This window comes from Piliocolobus tephrosceles, chromosome 15 (genome assembly GCF_002776525.5).
Source record: "Piliocolobus tephrosceles isolate RC106 chromosome 15, ASM277652v3, whole genome shotgun sequence".
NCBI classification, from domain to species: Eukaryota; Metazoa; Chordata; class Mammalia; order Primates; family Cercopithecidae; genus Piliocolobus; species Piliocolobus tephrosceles.
In genome coordinates this window covers 28,886,303-28,911,047 of record NC_045448.1, presented here as the reverse complement: position 1 = coordinate 28,911,047, position 24,745 = coordinate 28,886,303, and the positions used below count along the sequence as shown (strand labels likewise).

At 39.2% G+C, this 24,745-nt stretch overlaps 1 protein-coding gene and 2 non-coding genes across 3 annotated transcripts in view; all 3 read right to left on the bottom strand.

Annotated features, from left to right (window-relative positions):
- The window catches only part of WDR43 (WD repeat domain 43), a 55,992-nt gene that overhangs the window by 6,150 nt on the left and 25,097 nt on the right, over positions 1 to 24,745 (bottom strand). Inside the window, exons 7-16 of the mRNA XM_023217280.2 lie at positions 21,493 to 21,557; positions 19,350 to 19,521; positions 17,955 to 18,041; positions 16,363 to 16,494; positions 14,069 to 14,200; positions 7,151 to 7,237; positions 5,814 to 5,845; positions 4,137 to 4,200; positions 1,129 to 1,242; positions 310 to 379 (exon numbers count right to left, since the gene is read on the bottom strand). Coding sequence (XP_023073048.1) covers positions 310 to 379; positions 1,129 to 1,242; positions 4,137 to 4,200; positions 5,814 to 5,845; positions 7,151 to 7,237; positions 14,069 to 14,200; positions 16,363 to 16,494; positions 17,955 to 18,041; positions 19,350 to 19,521; positions 21,493 to 21,557 — 955 coding nt within the window. The remainder of the gene's footprint in view (positions 1 to 309; positions 380 to 1,128; positions 1,243 to 4,136; positions 4,201 to 5,813; positions 5,846 to 7,150; positions 7,238 to 14,068; positions 14,201 to 16,362; positions 16,495 to 17,954; positions 18,042 to 19,349; positions 19,522 to 21,492; positions 21,558 to 24,745) is intronic.
- LOC111546052 lies at positions 15,690 to 15,767 on the bottom strand. Its single transcript, XR_002732629.1, has one exon. It is a non-coding gene; the product is annotated as a small nucleolar RNA SNORD53/SNORD92 (small nucleolar RNA).
- LOC111546051 lies at positions 17,155 to 17,232 on the bottom strand. Its single transcript, XR_002732628.1, has one exon. It is a non-coding gene; the product is annotated as a small nucleolar RNA SNORD53/SNORD92 (small nucleolar RNA).

The window sequence follows — 24,745 nt, the reverse complement described above, 5'->3', positions numbered from 1 at the left end:
GCAGTGAGCTGTGAACACGCCATTGCACTACAACCTGGGCAACAGCCTGAGACCCTGTCTTTAAAAAAAAAAAAAAAAAAAAGAAAAAAATATCTTCCATACCTAATGCCCTTTTTTGTCATTGTATTATACTTGTGCCTTTTCTTATCTGATCAACCACAGACTTTTGCCATGGACTTGCCTATTTTAATTAGAGGAGGCTTGCCAAAGGAAGATCTTACACTGATGTTTCCACAAAGATAACAGAATTCAGTCACTGAAAACTGAATGTTGTAATTCTAGACTCCATCCCATGCCCCTAGTCTTTACCTTCTTCATACACCAACTTTGCCTTCTGTCCAGGGGAAGTTGCTCCCTTTGTTTTCTCTGATGCTGTTACCTGGAAGAAGACGAAGTACTGTTCTGAAGTAGAGTGTAAACATATCCCAAGTATCACAACCACCAGCATTCCCAATTTTCCCACTGCTGCTAACTCACCTCCACCACCGTAATGGAGGACTTTCATACAATACAGAGCAAAAAAAAAAAATCCTTCAGATACAAGAAGGAAAGAATTACTCTGTAACGCTGAAAAACTCTGAGGTGATTAGAATATCTTTCTGTGCCAGAATTTTAACTGTATAAATACCCTGTAACTTACTAACTGTAGTATAACAATTGAAACACAACAGTGAGAAAAAAATTTGAGTAAAAGTTGAAATAGGCACAACTAAACTTTCTTACTGTCAAATTGGTAAGCTTTCCAAGTTACAGACTAGATCCTGATTTACCAATTTCTTATTGAAATAGGGAGCTCTCAGCCAGGCGCGGTGGGTCACGGTGGTCACGCCTATAATTCCAGCACTTCAGGACGTCAAGGTGGGAGGATCCCTTGAGCCTAGGAGTTCAAAATCAGCCTGGGCAAAGCCACCTCTATGAAAAATTTAAAAATTAGCCAGGCATGGTGGTGCATCCCTGTAGTCCCAGCTACTTGGGAGGCACCTGAGCAAGGCTACAGTGAGCTATGATCACGCTACTGCAGTGCAGCCTGAGCAACAGAGCAAGACCCTGTCTCAAAATGATCCCTATTCCTCTCTCCATTCCTACCATATCCAAAAGTTTTAGCCTAGAACAATACAATTTACTCACTTGTGTAATTAGAAGAATAAGCTTTCCATGAAGGTGTGAAAGTTTCTGAAAAGTTTTGACTCTGCTTTCCATTAACTGGTAGAGCGTCCCCAGCTGGGGTACCAGGTCAGGCAACTAGAGAAAAAAATGATCATTTGGCACTATTAACATATTAGAGATGACAAACATGCAAATCATGCTCAGCTATGCCTCAGTATTTAGCCACTGCACCACACACATCTGCTTACAAGTACTTCCAGTGGCAGTGGCTACTTGCAACACAGCCTAACAACATCACGAATTTTCACAGAAGACCCTCAATGTCCTAAGAGGAAAAAATAATAGTCTTATAAAAAAACAATGATACAAGTGCAAGAGAGTGAAACTGCAAGGTGGGACTTTTCTGTATTGATCAAATTATTTCAGATAAGGCCAATATCCAGTATAAAGTAGACAGGAAATTAAAAATGCCTCTACCACATATCTCCAGGCTAAAGAGGCTTTCCTCTGAATCTTATCCTCTGATGCTAACATATTATCTACCCTTACTATAAGGCCCAAAGAGGTAGAGAAACCTTTTCCCAGCTCCCAGAGACCAGCAGAACACAGTACAAAGCTGACCTTTTGCATTTTAAATATACTTCCTGTTAATGAGTCCTCTGAAGCATGCTTAAAAAATGAAAGTAGGACACACTCTTTTGCTCCCATGTTGCTCTCATTGGAGTCTTTTGTATTGAGAACATAGCTGTTATGTTTGGAACACAACATGACTGATAAAGGTCTGGCTCCTCCAGGTTCGTTGAGGAATAAAACAATGGTAATTTGTCTTTCTCATAAAATCTTAAGGCCCCCTTGCTCTCTCTGCTTTCACACAGATGATCATTTTTAACATTATGAAAGGAAACCATCATGGCCATAATTTTTCTATCCTATATCAACTATAAAAAGCAACTGGAAAAATATAAATGCCTCTTTTTAAAGGAAGCCATTTGGAAGTCCAGAACAAGGTCTTCCTGTCCCACTGCCTTCAAACACCTGCATCTGGTTAATTTTCCTCCCATCTCTGGGCTCTAAGAACAATGCTGGCGGCTGGGTGCGGTGGCTCACCCGTGATCCCAGCACTTTGGGAGGCTGAGGCAGGAAGATCACCTGAGGTCGGGAGTTCGAGACCAGCCTGACCAACATGGAGAAACCCCATCTCTACTAAAAATACAAAAATTAGCCGGGCGTGGTGGTACATGCCTGTAATCCCAGCTACTCGGGAGGCTGAGGCAGGAGAATCATTTGAACCCAGGAGGCGGAGGTTGCGGTGAACCAAGATCGTGCCATTGCATTCCAGCCTGGGCAAAAAGAGCGAAACTCTGTCTCAAGAAAAAACAAAAAAACAAATAAAAAGAACAATGCTGGCTTCCCCAACTCACCCCCTACCCCCAGGACATGCTTTCATCCGTCCCTGTAGCACTACAGAAAAAGGGACCTTTACCCCTGATTAGCCTTTACCTGCACTCCTATTTCTGATATTTGAGTAAATAAGTGTTTCATTCAAATGTTAACTTTAAACAGCAGACAGACACAAAAATCAGTAAAGCAAGGGTTTAAGGTGACCACATTCCAATTTATCACCTCCCTTTTGTGTCCCTGTTCAGACTATGAGCTCTAAGAAGATGGGGACCAGAGTGTTTTGTACATTGCTGAATTCCCATGCCTGGCATAGCCCTTGGCTTAGAGAAAGCACTTAAAAATATCTGCAAAGGAAGGAAGAAATGAAAGAAAAGAACGAGGAAAAACATGGTTTCCTCGATAACTGCTACAGGCTGAGGGGCCCTCCCTATACCATTCTTTGGTCTGTTCTGCCATGACCTTAAATATTACACCACGACTATTCTGATAGTTATACCTCAGGAGTTGATTCCAGAAAAGATTTCCCTACAAGGCCTCCTGGTCTCTCCTCACTTCTAAGCAAGTAACTGAGGCCACATTAGTGTTGCCCCATTTGCCATCCAGATTCCTAAGATCCGACGTCTGCTGGGATCGTTCATGCAATTGTATACCCCTCGGCCACCCTCTCACCAGTGCTCCCAGGTCACCTCCCAAGAATCCTACAGGTTGGGAGACCCAGGATCCATCCTTACTGTTGTCTCCACGCCATTCCAGCATCTTACCGAGTTCTCCCCAGACACACAAAGAACAAACTACTGACCTCAAAGCAGATTAACCAAGTTTTCCCTAGTTCAAGCCACTGAAGGCAAACGAGCCAGTGACAGAGAACAAGGGACTGTGAAAAGGCAAGAGCTGGGTGTGACTGTGTTAAGAAGAGCTATAGTTTAAAGAACAATTCAGGATTTTTTTTTACAACTATCCACTAAAAACTTAAAACTTAATGTAAAACACTAGATAAAGAAAAAGAATTGAATACTTTCATTTCCAGCTTAAAATATAACGGGTGTAATGATGTGGCAAAGAATCCAACTCATATTATGAATACAAATTTTTTTTTTTTCTGGTGTTGCTTTCCCTCTTCTATTTGCATGGGTAATCAAGAGCTGACAGCAGCACCAGCAAATTGTCAGGTAGTAAATATTTATTTATGTTACTGTTACCATTAACTACATTTTATCCTCCTGGGGCAAGGCAGGACAGACATGTTAGCATGTATAAAAACATTTAAAACTCGCCAAGTGTGTGTGTGTGTATGTGTGTGTGTGTGTGTATAGAAAAACATCTAAATCCTAGTACGCCATTATATAACTTTTCTCCTTTCTGTATTTGTAAAGATCTCTATAGAACACATGTTAATTTTTAAATCGGGGGGGCAGGGAGAGACCAATTTATAAAAGGCCACAGCAGTGACATCATGAAAGGGCTCGTGTCATTGCACCTGGGGTAAAACAAAATCTCTAAAGGAAGCATCTAACGGCTGAAGGACAGATGGGGAAAGGATGATTTTGTTCAGCCATACTTGCCAAATTTTACAATCCTTATCAAAGCCAAACTATTCATACTCGGCAACTGAAGCTGAAAAGACTCACCGTGGACAGGTATGATGCATGAACTGTTAACACACATTTGAGCCACTGAACCATTAGCACAGCACTGGGGAAAAACAAAACCAAACCCAAGTAAACTAATGTTCACAAATTCAAAAGTAAATTCAACTGAGCTATTACAAAAACCCAGACAGACAAGTAAAGATCTATAAATGTTGCTCTGTGAAGATGACTATAATAAATATATCACTGTGTATGTATCACTTTCCGTTTTTTCTTTCAGATTATCTGAGATCTGTGTCATAGATCTTGGGCAGGGATTGGGGGCCACATCAGAGAACAGGACAAAAAACCCTTCCTCTATAACAGTTCAAGAATAAGGTTGGGCGCGGTGGCTCATGCCTGTAATCCCAGCACTTTGGGAAGCCAAGGAGGGCGGATCACGAGATCAGGAGATCGAGACCATCCTGGCTAACATGATGAAACCCAGTCTCTACTAAAAACACAAAAAAATTAGCCGGGCATGGTGGCGGGTGCCTGTAGTGCCAGCTACTCGGGAGGCTGAGGCAGGAGAATGGCGTGAACCTGGGAGGCAGAGCTTGCAGTGAGCCGAGATCGCACCTCTGCACTCCAGGCTAGGTGACAGAGAGGGACTCCGTCTCAAAAAATAAATTAATTAATTAAATAAAACCCAAGCTTTGCTTCATAATTAACTGATATGAGGGCAGTAATCTTCATCCAAATTGAGTTCAACTGGTTTTGCATTTTATGTTAACAATAAACATAAAAATCTATTCTGTCAAGAACAGCAGTCCTCTATTAACATTAAAAGGCAAATACAGACCAAAAGTGTGCAAAAAACCGTCATAATTAATGAATTATTTAGTTTTCCTCCTTTGTGAGCTCAGAAGGCTTATGCAGCCCATGAGAAAAAAATTTTTTATAAGAAAACCCACATATTTTACTATCTAGATACTGATGATAATACACTATAAGCTTAGGATCTTTAAGATGTCATCTTATTTAAATGTTTGATCAGATTATCAAGAAAAAAGACACAATATTTAGTCTTTTAGCTAAAATATATTTTTACAGAGTCTTAAGCAGCTATCAGAGGTTCGGCAGGTATATAAGCAGCTATTTTGTGATATCAACACTAAGTTATTAAATAAAATAAGACTAATCATTTAAATGACCTGCTAATAAAGCTAAAATATCTATTTAGGCATTTTCCAAAAGAAAACTATAATAAAACGCTAAGAATAAGAATCATTCAACTTAAAATAAGGGAGGTGACAGGGGGTTAATATTTGACATTTAAAGAGTTTTACTGGCCAGGCGCGGTGGCTCACACCTGTAATCCCAGCACTTTGGGAGGCCGAGGCGGGCGGATCATGAGGTCAGGAGATCGAGACCATCCTGGCTAATACAGTGAAACCCCGTCTCTACTAAAAATACAAAAAATTAGCCGGGCATGGTGGTGGGCACCTGTAGTCCCAGCTACTCGGGAGGCTGAGGCAGGAGAACGGCGTGAACCCGGGAGGTGGAGCTTGCAGTGAGCCGAGATCACACCACTGCACTCCAGCCTGGGCGACAGAGCGAGACTCCGTCTCAAAAAAAAAAAAAAAAAAAGTTTTATTAGTTAGAAATCAGAACCACCTAATATTTAATTTCATGCTGTCAGACAACACTGTTTTTAAGTCACCTGTTTAATCTTACCTATTAGGATGTCCTTGTAACCTCTTTGTAAGCTAAGGGAGAAAAAAACACTATTAACAACAGCACTTCAGACACAACCAATGCTGTCAATTCCTATGACACAATGACAATACTGAGAAATTATTATTCTAATAAGTAGTCTATTTTAAACCAGCATAATACAGTCTATGAAGACATTCCCAAAATCAGAGTAATTAGCTGATAAAAGTCTAGGATAGGACTTATATGAAGAAATGTACAGAACCGGCAAATCCATAGGCAGAAAATAGCTTAGTGATTGCCAGGAACTGGAAGAAGGAAGAATGGAGAGTGACCGCTAAGAGATACAGGATTTCTTTCTGGGGTGACAACTGCATAACTTGCAAACATACTGAAAAACACTAAAATGTATACTTTAAAAGAGTTAAATTTTATGCTATGTGAATTATATCTCAATTTTTAAAATACAAAGAAAAAATCAAGGTTAGGCAAATTTTTATAGTAGGTAGTATTACAAAAACATATGAACACCCTTTTCTATACAAGACACTGCTTTTTTAAGTACACAGTTTTCCCCACCAATAACAGTACACCAGCCCACACTGTTAATACCATAACTATACTTGCAAAATACTTCAGCAGCATGTTAGACAAATGGAATCCAAGTATAATTTCTAATTACAAAGAATACACTCTATTTTTAGGCCTAATTTTTTAAAATTTATACCCACTCTTGTAGGGCAAGTTTCAGTGAAATTATGCATACTTTAAAAAAAAAAAAAGATGGGGTCTTGCTATATTGCCCAGGTTAGAGTGTAGTGGCTATTCAGAGGTACAATCATAGCACATTACAGTCTTAAACTCCTGGGCTCCAGCAGTTCTCCCACCTCCAATTCCATATTGCCAGTCACAGAGATTAACAGCCCATCTGTGATTAAGAAAATCAACACATATAAAAACGGTTTCGGTGTTAGGTTAAGGTACCTCACAGGACATAATGGGAAAAACCAAAATGAGCATTTGGGAACTTTATGTTGGGGTGTTTACAACAATTATTCTCATGTAGATGACATCCTGTACAAACAGCATTCTGTGCCACAAGTTCCAAGTGCCTCCAGGTAAACAGACACACAACAGCCATTAGCAGAATAAAAGTAACACTGCCAATGACATTTCCTTTCACTGCCCCAGAAATTAATCTAATTTCACTGTTTTTTTGTCTAAAGTACTTTCCTCCATCCATTATTCACTCTGAATGCCATCTGTCCTTACGTATTACAAATCCATTTCTCTAACTACTGAATTTTCCATTTAATTCATGGCATTAGGATGCTAAAATGAAAAAAGCAGTCAGTTACCTCTTGTAACAATGGAATAACAGTATGCAGGGGCATCCTTACTACAGTCTTCTTTATAAGGTTTACATTCCTAGTTTGAAGTACTTTCTGTGAGAAAATAAAAGGATTATTAAGATGAGCATACTCACAAACCAAGGACACTACAGGAAAAAAAAAAAAGTCTGTAAAAATGAATTCTTTAAATCATTTAAGACCAAGGCAATAAACTACAAACGGAATTTAGCAAAAATAAAGGTTGGAGGGACTGAATGGAGTATATTATGTCCTATGGTGAACAGACAAGCAGAGTCTTTGGGTATCAGTAAATTTACTTCATTACTGAAGTAATTTTACTTCTTTGTGTTTTATTAAAACATCTCTAGACATTTGAATACAGACATTACGCCACTTTAGAGATGTTCCCAAACTTCCATTTTATGAAATTTGACCTATATCCTCCCTAGAGTGAGCAAAACAGTAAAATTACTCAGAAAGCAAGAAATCCTTTTAAATTAGGTGTCAATTTTTTGGTAAAATTTTACGCCAATCAGAAGATGACATAATGAGAGCTTGAATCAAAATCCTTCAACGGTACGTCTATGGTGGAGACCCAGTCTCCACACTGGGTTACAGCAAAGAACACAGAGCAGATCAGTTCTGGTCCTGCCCCTTAGAAGCACATCTTCTGGGGCAGGCTATTCAACTTCTTCAAGCCCCACAAGCTTTACAGAAGTAGAAGGTGAAAATTAGGGTCCTTTTGAAAGAGTTTAGTCCCAGAGAGTCTTTCTAATGGTACATGTATTTTTTGGTGATGGTTGTGGCTATAAATATGCTCAGAATAGAAACAGCAATGGCACCGAAAGGCAAAAATAGAGAAAGTTAGTTTCCAACCTATTAATGTATTTATTTGAAACAGGGTCCTCATTCTGCTGCCTGGGCTGGAGTACACTGACATGATCACAGCTCACTGCAGCTTCGACCTCCCAGGCTCAAGGGATCCTCCTGCCTCGGCCTCTTGAGTAGCTAGGCACACCACTATGCCTAGCTAGTTTTTTAATTTTTATTTTGTAGGGCTGGGGTTTCACTATGTTGCCCAGGCTGGTCTCAAACTCCTGGGCTCAAGCAAAGCTCCTGCCTCAGACTCCCAAAATATAAGGATTACAGGTATGAGCCACCATGCCTGGTTTCCAACGTACTTTAACAGTTCCTAAAATATTTTTTCAAAATTCTCTATGGATTTAATTTGCTTGTAAAGCTATCTTTACACTAAGCCCTTCTAAATCCATCAAGTACTATTTAAAAACCATCACTGACATAATTATATAGTTTGTTTCTTATGCAAAAGAAATAAAACATTTTATACATCGTTACTGAAGAACTGAGGGATAGACTATACTGATTTAATAATCTTAACCTAAATTTTCACTTTCCAATAACCAGAATACAAGATTCAAAACAAACTATGCTGATATTAACTTTAACAATTCAAGAGGTGCTTGATGACACTAAATACTCCTCAAACCATCTCTTCATTATAAACAACAGCACAAAGTTCCAATGATCTACAGGCTATAGGAAACATTCTGCATGAACTAGTCTACAAATTATCTTTTGATATACAACATGCTCTTGTCAAGGTCCCCAATTTTCACAAGATGGTCACCCAAACCACCAGGCTTCATTGTCTTAAATGGCCAAGTAGAGTGGCAGCGCATCAGGTCAATGAATACAACCCTAAAGAACCCTGAACTTGTTCTCCATTATGTATACCGAGAAACTAGAAAGGACTGAAACATAATGGAAGGTTCAAAGACAGGAGGTTTGTGAAAACCACCAGTGCTCTAAATAGAGAATGATCATATAATTTGTTGTCCAAACTGGGACACTTCTGTGAATGGAAGGAGTCACTATTAATTACACCAAGATGAGAGGTATAAACCAGAACTGGTGCAGACAAAAAAGTATGGCCTAGCTATTTAGAAGTTATCCCAAACTGTAGGGCAGAAGAATTTTTAACAAGCTCTTGGATACTTCCATGCCCACTAAAGACCAAGGCTCTATAGTAATGATTTTCTAATTTAAAATAAGCAAATAAAAATACATTATCCCAAACTAAGTGAAATGATAATAAACAGAGGAGTCAGCCTCATTAATTTCTGCAAGGATATATGTAAAGAAACAAACCTACAAGCCATAGTTATAACTACTAAAAAGGTGGTGTTGAAGACAAGATTTTTCTTTTACAACTTTACTGCAGTACACATGAAGCATAATAAACACCACATATTTAAAGTGTACTGCTTGATCAGTTTGACATACTCTTTACCCATGAAACAAATACTATGATAAAAATAAACACTGTTATCACCCTCGGGTCTCCTTGGGTCCCTTTAAATGTATCCCTCCTTCCACGACCATTCCAGGCAGCTACTGAACTATATATTGGTCTGCTTTTCCAGAATGTTTACATAAATAGGAATTTACATTACTTTTTGCCTGGCTTCTTTCTCACAGCCTTAGTTTGAGATTCATGCATACTACTGGTCTATTAACAACACAGTACTTATATTGCTAAATAATTTGTTTCTCCATTCACCTGTTAAAGGACATATGTGTTCTTTGCAGTTTGGGGCCATTACAAAGAACATTCACGAGCAAGTCTTTGTATGAACGTATGTGTGTTACTCTCTTGGTAAATATCTAGCAGCAGAATGGCTGCATCATATGGTGGATATATCCTCAATTTTTTAATAAACTAATTGTTTTCCGAAGTAGTTATACCATTTACATTTCCACCAGCAATGCAACATATTGGAACTTCAGCTGCTCTACATCCTCACCAACAGATGGTGTTATTGTCTGTCTGTCTCATTTTTATCAACCTACAAGGGGTGTATGCAAGCTTTATTTCATTGTGGTTTTAATCTGCCTTTCTGTGATAATTAATAATGCATAATACCTTTACATGTGCTTATTGGCCATTTGAATTCTATTGTGAAGTGTCTGTTCAAACCCTTACCAACTGCTTTTGAGTCCAGATTCAAATCCTTTGTCTAACTTGAGTTGCTAATACTTTGTTACCAGCCCTCGGCTTGTTTTGTTATACTTCTAACACTGTTTTTCCAAGAACAGAAGTTTCTAGTTTTGATAAGGTTCAAATGACCCATTTTTTTCTTTAACATTTCACGCATTTTGTGCTACATCTAAGAAATCTTTCTCCACTCCTGTTCACAAAGATGTTCTCCTGTTTTTTCTAGAAGTTTTGTAGTTTTAGGTTTTATAGTCAAGTCTATGGTCTATTTTGCATTGATTTTGTGTAAGGTGAGATAAAACTGAGATCCATTTTTTTCCAATTGTATGTGGTCTATTTCTGGACTCTGTTTTGGCCCCTTAATCTATATTTATTTTTTCACCAATATTAAACTATCTTGACTACTATAGCTTTATTTTGAAATCAACTGGGTGATTCCTCCAACTAGTTCTTTATTTTACCATTTCTTTGGTTATTCCACGTCCTTTGCATTTCCACATAAATTTTAGGATAGGTTTGTCAATTTCTACAAAGGTGGCTGACAAGGACTGCTGGAATTTTAATTGAGAATGGATTAAATACATAGACGAATTTGGGGAGAATTCTTGACCCTTAAAATACAGAATATGCTGACCCATGAACAGGGCTTAGACCTCTATTTACTTAGGTCTTCATTAACTTCTCTCAACTGTTATAATTATCAGTGTAGAGACAGTTGTCTGTTTTAGATATACCCTAGGTATTTTTTGGTACTACTATAAATGGAACTTTTAAAAAACATTTAACTTAAATGCTTTTTAAAATATTTAAAAATATCTCCTATGGGTGCCATGAATTACATAAATACGCTTCTCTTTTTGCATAAGCTACAGACTAATTCATTGAGTTACAATTCCACCTTCCAAATGCCATTAATGTTAATGCCAGGTTTTCTATGACAGACAGTATTAACCTCTTGGAAGCACCCATGTTGTACCCCTGTCACTGCTCACATTCTTCTTTTGTTCTTATTTTTAATATCCTCATAACTATGTATCCTCATAAGGCAGCTTTTGAGAAGGGGGAAAACTTTTTTAGAAGGAAAAATGTTACTTCCCTCTTTCTTTATTAGAGTACAGAATGTATAAATGCATAATCTCCTAGGTAATACATTACAAGAACATCCATTCTTTTCTTTTTTAAAAAAGGGTTTACTTGGCTGGGAGCGGTGGCTCACGCCTGTAATCCCAGCATTCTGGGAGGCCAAAAGGGGCAGGTGACCTGAGATCAGGAGTTTGAGACCATCCTGGCAAACGTGGTGAAGCCTTGTCTCTACTAAAAATACAAAATTAGCCGAGTGTGGTGGTACACACCCATAATCTCAGCTACTTAGGAGGCTGAGGCAGGAGAATCACTTGAACCTGGGAGGTAGAGGTTGCAGTGAGCTAAAATCGCACCACTGCACTCCAGCCTGGGTGACAATCCATCAATCAATCAATAGAATAAAAAATTTCCTGAAAGGGTTATTTTATGCCAGCACTTTGTGAGGCTAAGGCAGGAGGATTACTTGAGAACAAGACTTTGAAACCAACCTGAGCAACACAGCGGACCCTGTCTCTACCAAAAAAATGTTAAAAATTAACTGGCTATGGTAATGCATGCCTGTAGTCCCAGATACTCGGGAGGCTGAGGTGGGAGGATCACTTGAGCCCAAGATTTCATGTAGTGAGCTACAATTGCACCACTGCCCTTCCAGCCTAGGTAACAGAGTGAGACCCTGTCTCATTTAAAAAAGGGGGGGAGGGGCATGTGTATTTTATGCTCTATACTTTTCAAGCACACAATTTTTCATCATTCAACCACTTCTCTATTATTTCTACCTAAGTAACCTATACAATTTAAGAAGTATTTTGATAAACAGCATTTTACTTTTCCTTTCAACAACCTATAACACTTAATGAAAGTTACACATTAACATCTTTGAAATGTTCTTGCCAAAAATGATTTTAAACTGAATCTCTTCTAGCTTATAGATCTAACCAGATCTAGATCGTAAAGCTTCTAGATCTAACCTATATAGAGAACAAGACAGACAAAGCAATGTGTTAAATGATACCACAATGATGCACTATGCAAAATACTGAACATGGAACTCTCTACTGCGCAAATAACCTAACTTCTCCAAAAAAACAAATTGCAAGACACAGAAGGGGCATACCAACTAAATACAGTGTAGACTCTGTTGAAATCTTGTATTAAAGAAAGCAAAAATAGGCTGGCACAGTGGCTCACGCCTGTAACCCCAGCACTTTGAGAGGCCAAGGCGGGTGGATCACGAGGTCGGGAGTTCAAGACCAGCCTGGCCAACATGGTAAAACCCTGTCTCTACTAAAAATACAAAAATTAGCTGGGCATGGTGTCACGCACCTATAACCCTAGCAACTTGGGAGGCTGAGGCAGAATTGCTTGAACCAGGACCCAGGATGCAGAGATAGCAATGAGCTGAGATCGTGCCACTGCACTCCAGCCTGGGCTACAGAGCAAGACTGCCTCAAAAATAAATAAAGTAAAAATTAAAAAAAAAAAACTTTGAGACAATCAGGGAAATACAAACACTAATATTTGATAATTTTTAAAGAATTACTTTTTTGAGGTGCAACAATGGATTATGGTTATTTTTTAAAAGGATGTTTTAAGTTGAATGGGGCATATTTATGGATAAAATGTATGTAATCATTTGAGACTTGCTTCACCATAACTTGGGGAGACAAGTGAGACTATCAACAAATCAACAGTTGATTGGCTAGTATTGATAATTTTTGAAACTAGGTAATGAGTTGGTGATGGTCCACTGTACTATTCTAAATGTTCTGAACTGTTTCTTAATAAGAAAAAGCAAAAATTTGTACTCGATTCATTTGTACCTACTGAGGAAGGTTTCAAAGCATAATTAGTAGGCAATGAGGGCAGTTAAGTTATATTCCATTTCAAAAACACTGTCAATTGTTTTCTACAGATTTTTCACCAAATCTTCACCCAGGTTTCTGTGCCATGGTAAACTAAAATCTACCTCCACAATACATTCACAAACTATTTTAAAAGTAATTTTAGGATCAATGTACCCTAAAAAAACGGATCAAGTAAAATCAGACACACTACTCATAGGTTATGGATTAAAGTCACATTGACATTCACTGAAATCATAACACTGCTATGAGTCATTAAGAATAAATGCATTAGCAAATGTAAACTGCTTTAATCTGATCAGGCAGTACTTGAATCCAACCAGTTTTCACTTAAATGTTCTAGATAGAATGCTGTCAAACTGTAGAATTTACAAGAATCAAACTGAGTAACTTCATACAAGCAGTCACCAACTTACACAGAAATCAAAAATGCCTCCCTTTATACAAAGTTTCTAGTAATTTTACCTCAACATATTTGACAACATAACCCCCAACCCTCTTGAATTTTCCCCCAAACCTCCTACCCATTGCCAAGGTTCCACCTCACTGCCCCCTCTCACGGCCAGGGGGAAATAAGTTTCTGGAATCCAGAGTAAAAACTCAGGAACGCATTTTCCTACAGAAAAAAATATAAATTGTGATCTAGAATGCTGAGTATTATCATTCAGCTACACTATGTTTATAAAGGCTTTTATGAACTAAAGCCTAATAACCTAATAATTCAGAACAGTATTTCTATGAGAAAATGCATTCCAGGTTCAAAATAACTCAATGCAATCCCTTTGTAGGTTGGTGACTGTCTGTATAATGCCACCAAGTGATACATGTTTCACTAAACTCATAAAACATTACATTCCAAATGGCTCTGTAACATGATGGCTCACAGCTGTGAATGTGTTATGTCAATCATTTTCTAAGAAATATTAACCATGTTAATTTAGTTAAAAATTGCTACATACTTACATTTAGCATTTCAAAATCGTTACTTTCTAAGCCTTGGGTAAGAAGAACTGGAAAGCTATTTGTCTGGAGGTCATCCTTTCCTTTTTTGCGTGCGTCTATTTCCATTGCTCCCAGGCGTTCTTCAATGCTAACCTACAGAACAGAAAGGATTGTTAATGTGTTACAAGACTTAAAGAAGTTTGGAGACAAAAAAAAAAACAAAACAAAAAACAGGATTTACACCTCAGCCCTGGAAAACACTAATATGCTCATTCTTATTCCAAGAGAACCTCATTACCATAATGCCAATGTTGGAGACAGGTGAAACATCTGCAATCCAAGCTTCCAGATTCTAGCGAAAAAAACAACGGCCCAAGATGCACGTGGTTTGAAAATGTTCATTCATAAAAATCCTTCAGAAGAGGCAAGGACCTGGCATCTGATTCTAAAACCCAAGACTTAAGACCTATTCTCAGAGAAGCTTGCCCCACTATAACTACCCCTTGGTGTCACCCTCAGATCTGCAGGAGGAAACAAAATATTATTACAAGGGCATAAAGACCGTTATGTTCCCAAAACAATTTGTAAAAAATGTCTTCCTATTTTTAACGGTGAGCTCCAAATGATTTAGCTAGAATATGCTATACTACAACTAAGTGTCCTTGATAAATACTTAACAGTTACGTGTAAATAAACATGATGCAATTTGCTATACAAAAATTCAACTGTGGTCTTGGTGTAGTGGCTCTCATCTATAATCCTAGCACTCTGGGAGACTGAGGCAGGCGGAACACTTGAGCCCAGGTGTTCGAGACCAGCCTGGGCAACATGGCAAAACCCTGTCTCTACAAAACAATAAGCCAGGCATAGTGGCATGCATCCATGGTCCCAGCTACTCGAGAGGCTGAGGTGGGAGGATCACTTGAGCCCAGGAGGCAGAAGTTGCAGTGAGCCGAGATCAAACCACTGCACTCCAGTCTGGGTGACAGAATAAGACTCCATCTCCAAAATACAAACAAAAACAACAACAACAAACACCCTCAATTGTATAGAACTGATTCCTGACCAAATCAAGTCTAACATGTTCTGTCAGCCTCTTGGTAACTAAGTCAAAAAGAAATTTGTTCTATGACTAACAGAGCAAAACAGATGTGCTTGGTTTATCCTAACACAAAAAATATTAAAAAGGACATGGGGAAATTAAGAAGTTGAAACTAGGCCAAGCCAAAGAAAGTTGGCACTTTATTTTTAAAGTCAGCTATCACGTAACTGAGGAATAACTTTTATGAACATGTTATGAACATGTTTTATGAAGCTATGTTATCCCCACCGTACCACCCAATAAACATATTTATAATCAGTTAAATTATCCTACGAAGTGGACAAAGAAAAACAAAAGAATAAAAATTAAAGTAATATCAGCTAAACAAACATAGTATTTCTGTAAGAATAAAAGTTAAAATTCCAGATTCCTTATGTAAGAGAGAAGAATGTGAATGGAAGATAAAAAACAACTCTGCACAGACATGTACAGTAACCACAAAGGATTTTGGGAACTGAGAAAAAAATGAAAATCATAAACACTTACGCAGTTATAATGACTATTACTTTTAGAGACCAACTGGCACTAAGTTAGCCAGGACTGCTCAGACAGCCAAGAGAAAAGATGCATCACTGAAACTCAGCAACATGCGAAACCCAATGATAGTCATCACAGCAAGTCCTGGCTTGACTTACTCCATTTATGTTACCTAGCTAACTACTAATGGTCAAAACAGCACCCTCTCTAGTTACTAAAGGTTCCATCTTCTCCGTTAAACAAAGATGACAATCTAGAATTTTGAAACCTATGATGGTGAAGATAAAAGAGAGCATAAAGAGCATAACAGCAGAAATCTCAGTAAATTTCTAAAGATTTAACTTTGGCTCTATCCAACACACTTATTAGAATTTCCCAGTAATTTTTTTTTTCTGAGACGGAGTCTTGCTCTGTTGCCCAGGCTAGACTGCAGTGGCGCCATCTCAGCTCACTGCAAGCTCCGCCTCCCGGGTTCACGCCATTCTCCTGCCTCAGCCTCCTGAATAGCTGGGAATGCAGGCGCCAGTCACCATGCTCGGCTAATTTTTTGTATTTTTTAGTAGAGACAGGGTTTCGTCGTGTTAGCCAGGATGGTCTTGATCTCCTGACCTCGTGATCTGCCTGCCTCAGCCTCCCAAAGTGCTGGGATTACAGGCGTAAGCCACCACGCCCGGCCACAATTTCCCAGTAATTTTAAATCACAAACTCAAATATATGGTCACAGTGGTTGCATTACCTCATTTCCCCCTGATTTCCTCTTGCTCTCTACTTGCTCGGTTTGTGGAGGAGCGGGCTTGATAGCTGCATGATGACCAGGAATCCCAGGCACCAGAACTTTTGCTTCAGAATTCATCACTGGTGTCCTCACCTGTTCAACAGGAACAGCCAAAGTGTGAAAAAGGAAATCATACGTTACGTATCCTATGTATGATTCATAAAAATCCTTCAGAAGAGGCAAGGACCTGGCATCTGATTCTAAAACCCAAGACTTAAGACCTATTCTCAGAGAAGCTTGCCCCACTATAACTACCCCTTGGTGTCACCCTCAGATCTGCAGGAGGAAACAAAATATTATTACAAGGGCATAAAGACCGTTATGTTCCCAAAACAATACGTATCCTACGTATAATTACTAATACGTAATTAGTCCTTACGTATCCTCAATGAGAAAACAGCTTCTAAAAGGGCTCCTCTCTTGGAAAAATGCAATATAATTAATTTAATATGATATCAATTTAAGATATATTTTAAATTGAATGTTGACAAACTTTTTAGGTGACAATCTGAAAGACTATGAATTTAAAGCTTACAATACCACATAAGAGTAAAATCCGACTGGCCCAATGGTAGTAGGTTATCAGAACTTATTAATATTTAGTGTCACTAACATTGGTATACAAGCCCCCACTACTAAATTTGACTGGCTTTAAAAAACTACAGATTACATAAGGACACAATGATTTTTAAAAATTTAAAAAGTGAAGTTACACATTTTACAACTACCTCCGGAATTCAATCTCTGCCAGAAATGCTCAGACAGCCAAGAGAAAGGTGTCATCTCTGAAACTCAGCCAGCAGCGAAACCATATGGATGTCATCATAGCATATCTTGGCTTTCCCTTTCTCATTAAACCATGAAACACGTCCCCTACATGTAGACACCAAGTTATATGCAAAATAGAGCACCATGATGATGTTTCTGCTTTTGTGGTATTAAATTCTAGCCCCATGATGGTTTTACTACACCCTGAAATACAGCATTCCTCTCAGCAAAGTAATGCTCTTTTTTTTTTTTTTTTTGAGATGGGGTCTTGCTCTGTCGCCCAGGCTGGAGCGCAATGGCACGGTCTCAGTTCACTGCAACCTCCGGCTCCCAGGTTCAAGTGATTCTCCCACCTCAGCCTCCCAAGTAGGTGGGACTACAGGCGCCCACCACCACACCCAGCTAATTTTTTGTATTTTTAGCAGAGATGGGGAGTAATGCTCTTTTAAGTACTGATAAAAACCATCTATTGGTAAATCTGATATTGATATTTATCCCTACATTCTTCCCGGCCCAGACGATTATGCATGGTGGGCAGGGAAGAACCACATCCAAGGTCTTCAACCGCTAGTCTTCTATTCACTCATTCACTCAACAAATCAGGAGTACAATCCTGACATCTAAAAGCATAATCCCACAAAATTTATAAGACAAGAGAATAAAGATATTAAAGAATAAAAAGATAAACTCAGTTTAATCATAATACTAAGTAACAGTTCCATTTACCCAAATTCACCCAAAGAAATATCCTTTTTCTTAAAACTTCGAATTCGTAATGTGCTCACCTTTGTTATAGCTGTTTCTACTTTGGGGGCCCAGCAGTTTGAAATATCTCTTACTAAACACATATGAGGTTCTCTGGAGTTTAAAGCCTGAAAATATTTTTTTTAAAGGGGGAGATGAGAGGAAAGAAAAAAAAGACAGTGTCAAACAAAGCAAATGGAAACAAGAACAAAATGAAAAATAAATGACTACTGTGCGTTTTTATAAAATATTAAAAAGTATAGAAGGCTTCCATACTCAATTGTTAACCATGATCACCACTCAGACTGATGGCAGTTAAGACAAATGGTAACTCTGAAGACACTGGGTACCAAGGTTTACTTTCCTCAGCTATGAACTGCTTGAATTTTTCACCTTTATTGTTTTTAAAGGTCAACAGAATTTTGAAATATAACAGGTTTTAAAGAAAACGTATCAGTTCATCATCCTTTTAAGAAATAGTCTGTTCTCAAAATAGTAAATGGTTCTACTCTTAACTCTCCTATTGTCCTCTCCATAAGCAAGTCAGAGATAGCACTAATGATTAACAAAATGCATCTGTATGTTCTGACATATTAAATAGGATTGGGGGAGTCAGATGCAGCAAACCAACAAAGATTTAAAGTAATACATAATTCTATATGCCCATGTAATTAATCAATAACGGGAAAGACACAAAACAAATAGTCAACAATGGCTGCAACCAGAGAGGCATGGAATTCATATACGGAAAGGAGCCATGTTTACACCTTAACACTTTTCTTTTTCTTTTTTTTTTTTATTAAACCATATGTATGTATGCTTGTGTGGGCATATAATATTCCACTGATAGTCTTGCTAAGGACCACACTAAGTAAAAGTATTTTAAATGCAAGCTTAAGAAATAATGTATTGTACATGCTTATGATAACTCACAAGTCTTCACAGAAATGTCTGTAGTAAACAATGTTAAATCATTGCACTGCCCATTACATTTCCACTTAAAAAACGAGTGTTAACACTAAGAGACCCTATTATTAAGATTTATATCTTCGTAACTAGGCAAAATTCAACATAAGTCATACCTGTACTGCCCAACTAGTAAGACACTAGGAACATGTGGCACTGAGCACTTGAAATGTGGCTAGTCCAAACTGAGATATGCCAGAAGTGCAAAATACACACCAGATTTTTAAAACATAGTACCAAGGGAGAGGGCTGATATAAATAATTCAAACAATGGATTATATTGACCACGTGTTAAAATATGTTGGATACAGAGCTCTCAAAATTAAAATAAACCACTCCATGAAGAAATCCTTTAATTAAAAAAGAATATATTATTTATCTTAAAGACCAATGTTGTTATTTTTAAAATCACTCTCTTGCATGGACATAGGGATGCTATATTGCTTTACTCCAGAGTAGCAGCTACGTACCACTCGCTCAATAGTAGGCTGAAACCAACTGCCATATACAAGCAACAATGACATTTTGTCTGAGCAAAAACCAGCAGCTAGAATAGGAATGGGTTTTGGTGTTGATTTCTTGCCTTTCCCAGGTGTTGCTATCTGAATTGTGCAGTTTGAAGTCAAAGGCTTTTTGCAGTACCTGGAAATGGAGGGGGAAATGAGATTAGACAATCTGAAAAAACGTCTCACACTAACTCTCTGGAACTGACATCAAGTCACGAAATGTGACCCTCCTCTACTCTCTATCCTGCCATCAGGAATCACCTGGGTCTCTGGAACATGAGTGCTCCTTTCAAGATCTCACCTAGCTCTACCCATGCTCAAAACCTCACCACCAAAATCAGCCTAGAGACCCACTTCCCCCTCTCTCATTTTCTCAGGCCCCACCGAGAACCCCAAACTGCCAAACATTCTCTTGCCACCCTGTACTTCAGGTTCTGCATGGTTCTGTCCATGCCCTGTTCCAGTCAGTCCCGTCTCCAGTTTCTCCCAACTCCCAAAAGCCTCAGCAAGCCTCTGGAATATAGTTCCAGCAGCAAAATTATGTCCTCAATGGCTTCTCTAGGGGTTCTCTTCACATTCTTCCTCTACCCTGGCTTGTCCCTGCAGCACTCCCAACTTGTACCTGTTTTCTCTCCCACACCCTTTGTGCCAGCGGCCTTGGACATGATGCAAGTGAGTTCCTTGTTCTTCACTAACACTTTAAAACAAAAGTCTATCCCTTTTTTGTCCCTAAAATCTTTTCAATTCTTGTCACCAGATACCAGCTACCGCTCCCTCCTGCCATCATCCAATGATCTCTGCCGCCATCCACATTTCTTAAAGATTTCAATGGCTTGAGATCATTACTTCTAATATTACTCTAAATGAATTCCTTTCTTAGTGGTTTCCACACCCAGTGTCCAGGTTGACGGACACTTCTGATACTCAGATCTGTCAACTCCTTTCTCAAACAAACATGCTCCTCACTGTTTCAGCCACAAACTCCTCAAACCTTACACATCTTATTACCACTTATTCTCCACAAATGTACACCCTGCATAATATTCCAGGTGTAAGCATCTCATGATCCCTATCTTTCCAACTTACTCCTGCTATCATCCGACTCCACAATTATCTCTAGACCCAGGATGTGGGATCCTGCTTTAGCCTTTCGCCCTCTATAGTCTATTCTCAACGAACGACTATCTTAAAACTTAGGTCAAAGCTCATCGAATCCTCTGCTTGTAATCCTTCACTGGCTTGCCACTGCCCAGGGAGTCCTCACTATGGCCAGCTACCAAAGGCCCCACTTCTTCTGAGTCTCAATTATACATTCCTTCTATAAATAAACGCTTCAAGAGTTACACACTAAAAGGTTAACAGTCACTGAGGAGCAGAACTCAATGGAGGGAGACTCAGGTTTTAAAATCAAGTGTTTGGGCATCCTGGGTGTTTTGAAACGAGTATACACTTTTTTCATAATCTGTGTACATTTGAATAAATTCCTATACTGGTATTTTAAAAGAAGGGTGCCAACTGACAACAGGTTAAAACCATTTTAAAGCTTAACAAACTGTGTGCAAAACTGAGTCTCAGACCATGTTTACAGTATAATGACAAGGTTTGGCAAATTTTCTGAAAAGGGCAAAATAATAAAAATTTCAGATTCTCCAGACCACAAATGGTCTCCATTGAATGTGGCCTGCAAGCCAGTTTGCTCACTCCTGGTCTATGATTGCTACACAACCTAACAACAATCCTCCCCCCTGTCCATGAAAACAGCAGCACCGGCAAGGGGAAGTAAAGCACGCTCACAGATCAAGAAAACATCATCAACGCTCACAAGTGAATCTCTCCAACTGAACCACTTTCTTCTGAAATGTATCATTAGAATTATCCAACATTTACTAAGGATGCATCATAAAAAGCCACTCTCCTAATCACAAATATATAAATTTGACACCCAGCTTTAACTGGCAATGTATATAGTCATGTGGATAAAGAAAATTGTTTTCAAAATAATCTAGCTGAATAGTAATATGATGCAAAGAATAACCCGGTGGGAGTACGACCAAGTAACAAGTCAGGGAAAGAAACAAATTTCTTACTTGGAAAATTTCTTACTTACCCATTTAATATGTGTTCAAAAAGATGGACTTGACCATCTCTGCAAACAACAGCCAACTTGACAGGCTGAAAGAAAAATGTAACCAACATATTATAATGGATAACATACTCCAGTCCCCAGTCTAACTTATGAAAACTCAGCTCTCCTTCCCCCCCCCCATTATATAACCAGAAAAAAATAAAATAAAAACAGCAAGAATCCATTTAAAAATAATTACCTCTGTCAAAATAACCATTAGTGGTGGTGGTGTCAAGATTCTAGATAAATATTTAAGCCAAGAAGGTAACAGTCAAGGAGAATGGGCCCTCGAAGTTAGATGAACAAAGTTACCACCAAGAGCAAAGGCTGACAATGTGGAGCTGACATGTCCCTCATTCTGGGAATACAGAAAAAGCCATTTTGCACGTATGGCTAGGAAGGGGTGTTGTAAGCCCTCATCACCTCTCTTCCTCCATCCCCTGTCAATGTAAGTGGCCTAAGCTGTCTGGAGACGCCCCTATCCACCTAGAAAGGGGTGTTATAAGCCCTCACTGCCTCTCTCCCTCCGTCCACTATCAATGTGAGTGGCCTAGGCTCTCTGCATGCTCCTACCTACCAGACTCTTGCTGTCAGCCTCTCTAAAGCTCATTTTTTAACATTCTGGAACTTTCTTAAGGAAAGCTTAAATGAAAGCACTTTCAAAACACTGCTATCCCTACTCTAGTTACAAAGGTAATGAGAGAATTCAAGGAGTAGCCAATATATTAAGAGAAAATGAAATATATAAAACGTTTTAAGACTAACTTTGCACAACTGTAATATATTAATTAAAAACTAGAAAAAAGAGACTAACTTCCATTGTGAAAACAACTTTGAAAATGTTTAAAATTCTTTACTGGTGTATTTAAAAATAAGAAATTTCAGAAAGGAGACATTTTATTAGGGTAAATTTCAGTCTTTCTGAGGTTTAGTGCTACATGGCAATTGTCAGGGAGGGCCAGACACGGTGGCTCAGGCCTGTAATCCCAGCACTTTGGGAGGCCGAGGCGGGAAGACAGCTAGAGCCCAGACTAGGAAATACAGTAAAACCCCATTTGCACAAAAAATACAATAAAAATTAGCAGGGTATGGTGAGCACACGTCTGTAGTCCCAACTACTCATGAGACTAGGGTGGGATCACTTGAGCCCGGGGAGGTCAAGGCTACAGTAAGCCTTGATGGCACCACTGCACTCCAGCCTGGGCAACAGGGTGAAACCCCATCTCGAAAAAGAAAAAGAAAAACAAAGTTTAGGGGAAGAGATCATTTCCCTACCACCAAATTTTCTAGTTCCCCGTTCTGCAACTTCAACTGACAGGCATCCAAATCTAGTCTCCAACTTTCTATAGAGAGTTTGGCAATTTTTGAAGATAAAATAAGCAGATTATTCTGCAATACCATAATCAGGTTTGTTTTGGAATGTTAATTCTAACTTATTGCTGTTAACTACAATCTTTTATGAAGTGCCGGAACTAGATCTTGGCTTCCTGATCCATCACTCCTAGTTTAATATGTTAAAAAATCATTTAAAAGGCTGGGCACAGAGGCTTACGCCTGTAAACCCGGCACTTTGGGAGGCCGAGGCAGGCCGATCACAAGGTCAAGAGATCAAGACCATCCTGGGCAACATGGTGAAACCCCGTCTCTACTAAAAATACAAAAATTAGCTGGACATGGTGGCATGCACCTGTAGTCGCAGCTACTCAGGAGGCTAAGGCAGGAGAATCACTTGAACCCGGGAGGCAGAGGTTACAGTGGGCTGAGATTGTGCCACTGCACTCCAGCCTGGCGACAAAGCCAGACTCCATCTCAAAAACAAAACAAAACAAACAAAAATTACCAGTTGTGCTCCCTCCTTTATTATTGAGCATTTTAAATATAATGCCAACAGTATTCCAAGATAAACTCTGAATCAAACCTAAAATTAAATGTAAAAGTAGCAACAGAATTCACTCAGAAAAAGAGAAAGTAAAAACTCAGTCTTGCCCAGGCGCAATGGCTTACACCTATCATCCCAGCACTTTGGGAGGCCAACACGGGCAGAACACCTGAGGTCAGGAGTTCGAGACCAGCCTGGCCAACATGGTGAAACCCCATCTCTGCTAAAAATACAAAAATTAGCTGGGCGTGATGGTGCGCGCCTGTAGTACCAGCTACCCAGGAGGCTGAGGCAGGAGAATTGCTTGAACCTGGGAGGCACAGGTTGCTGTGAGCTGAGATCGCACCACTGCACTCCAGCCTGACCGACAGAGGGAGACTCTGTCTCAAAAACAAAAAAACCAAAAACACCCCTCAGTCTATTCTCTACATAGACTAGTGGGAAGTTTTGCTACTCCAAGGAAAGTTATTTTTCTTCCATAAATTACTTGTATTTAGACTTAAGGAACCTACCTCTAAAAATCACACACACACAAATAAAGGTTTAAAACTTTTGGCCAGGCAGGGTGGCTTATGCCTGTAATCCTAGCACTTTGGGAGGCCAAGGCGGGCAGATCACTTGAGGTCAGGAGTTAAGACCAGTCTGCCGAACATGGCAAAACCCCATCTCTACTAGAAAAATACAAAAATTAGCCAGGCATGGTGGTATGCACCTATAGTCCCAGCTACTTGGGATACTGAGGCAGAAGGATCACTTGAACCTGGGAAACAGAGGCTGCAGTGAGCAGAGATCGTACCAGTACACTCCAGCCTTGGTGGCAGAGCAAGATTTTGTCTAAAAAAATTTACAGGCTTATACCTGTAATTCCAGCACTTTGGGGGTCTGAGACAGGCAGATCACTCAAGGCCAGGAGTTCGAAACCAGCCTGGCCAACATGGCAAAACCCTGTCTCTACTAAAGTACAAAAATTAGCCAAGCGTGGTAGTGCAGGCTGTAATTTCAGCTACCAGGGAGGCTGAGGCAAGAGAACTGCTTGAACCCAGAGGCGGAGGTTGCAGTGAGCCAAGATCGTGCCACTGCACTCCAGCCTGGGCGACAAAGAGAGACTCTGTCTCAAAAAAAAAAAAGTTATAGGGGAAAATACCAAAATGTTTCTCATGAGTTCCCTATGATCAGAACGTCCAACCATCAGAATAGTGAGTGCGCTGATCACGCTGAATATGCACAAGCGTGTCCAACAACTTTATAATAACATTAAATCATTATTGTAATTAAGTGTAGGATTCCTAATAGTTTTCTTTTTTTTTTTGAGATGCAGTCTTGCTCTGTCGCCCAGGCTGGAGTGCAGTGGTGCTA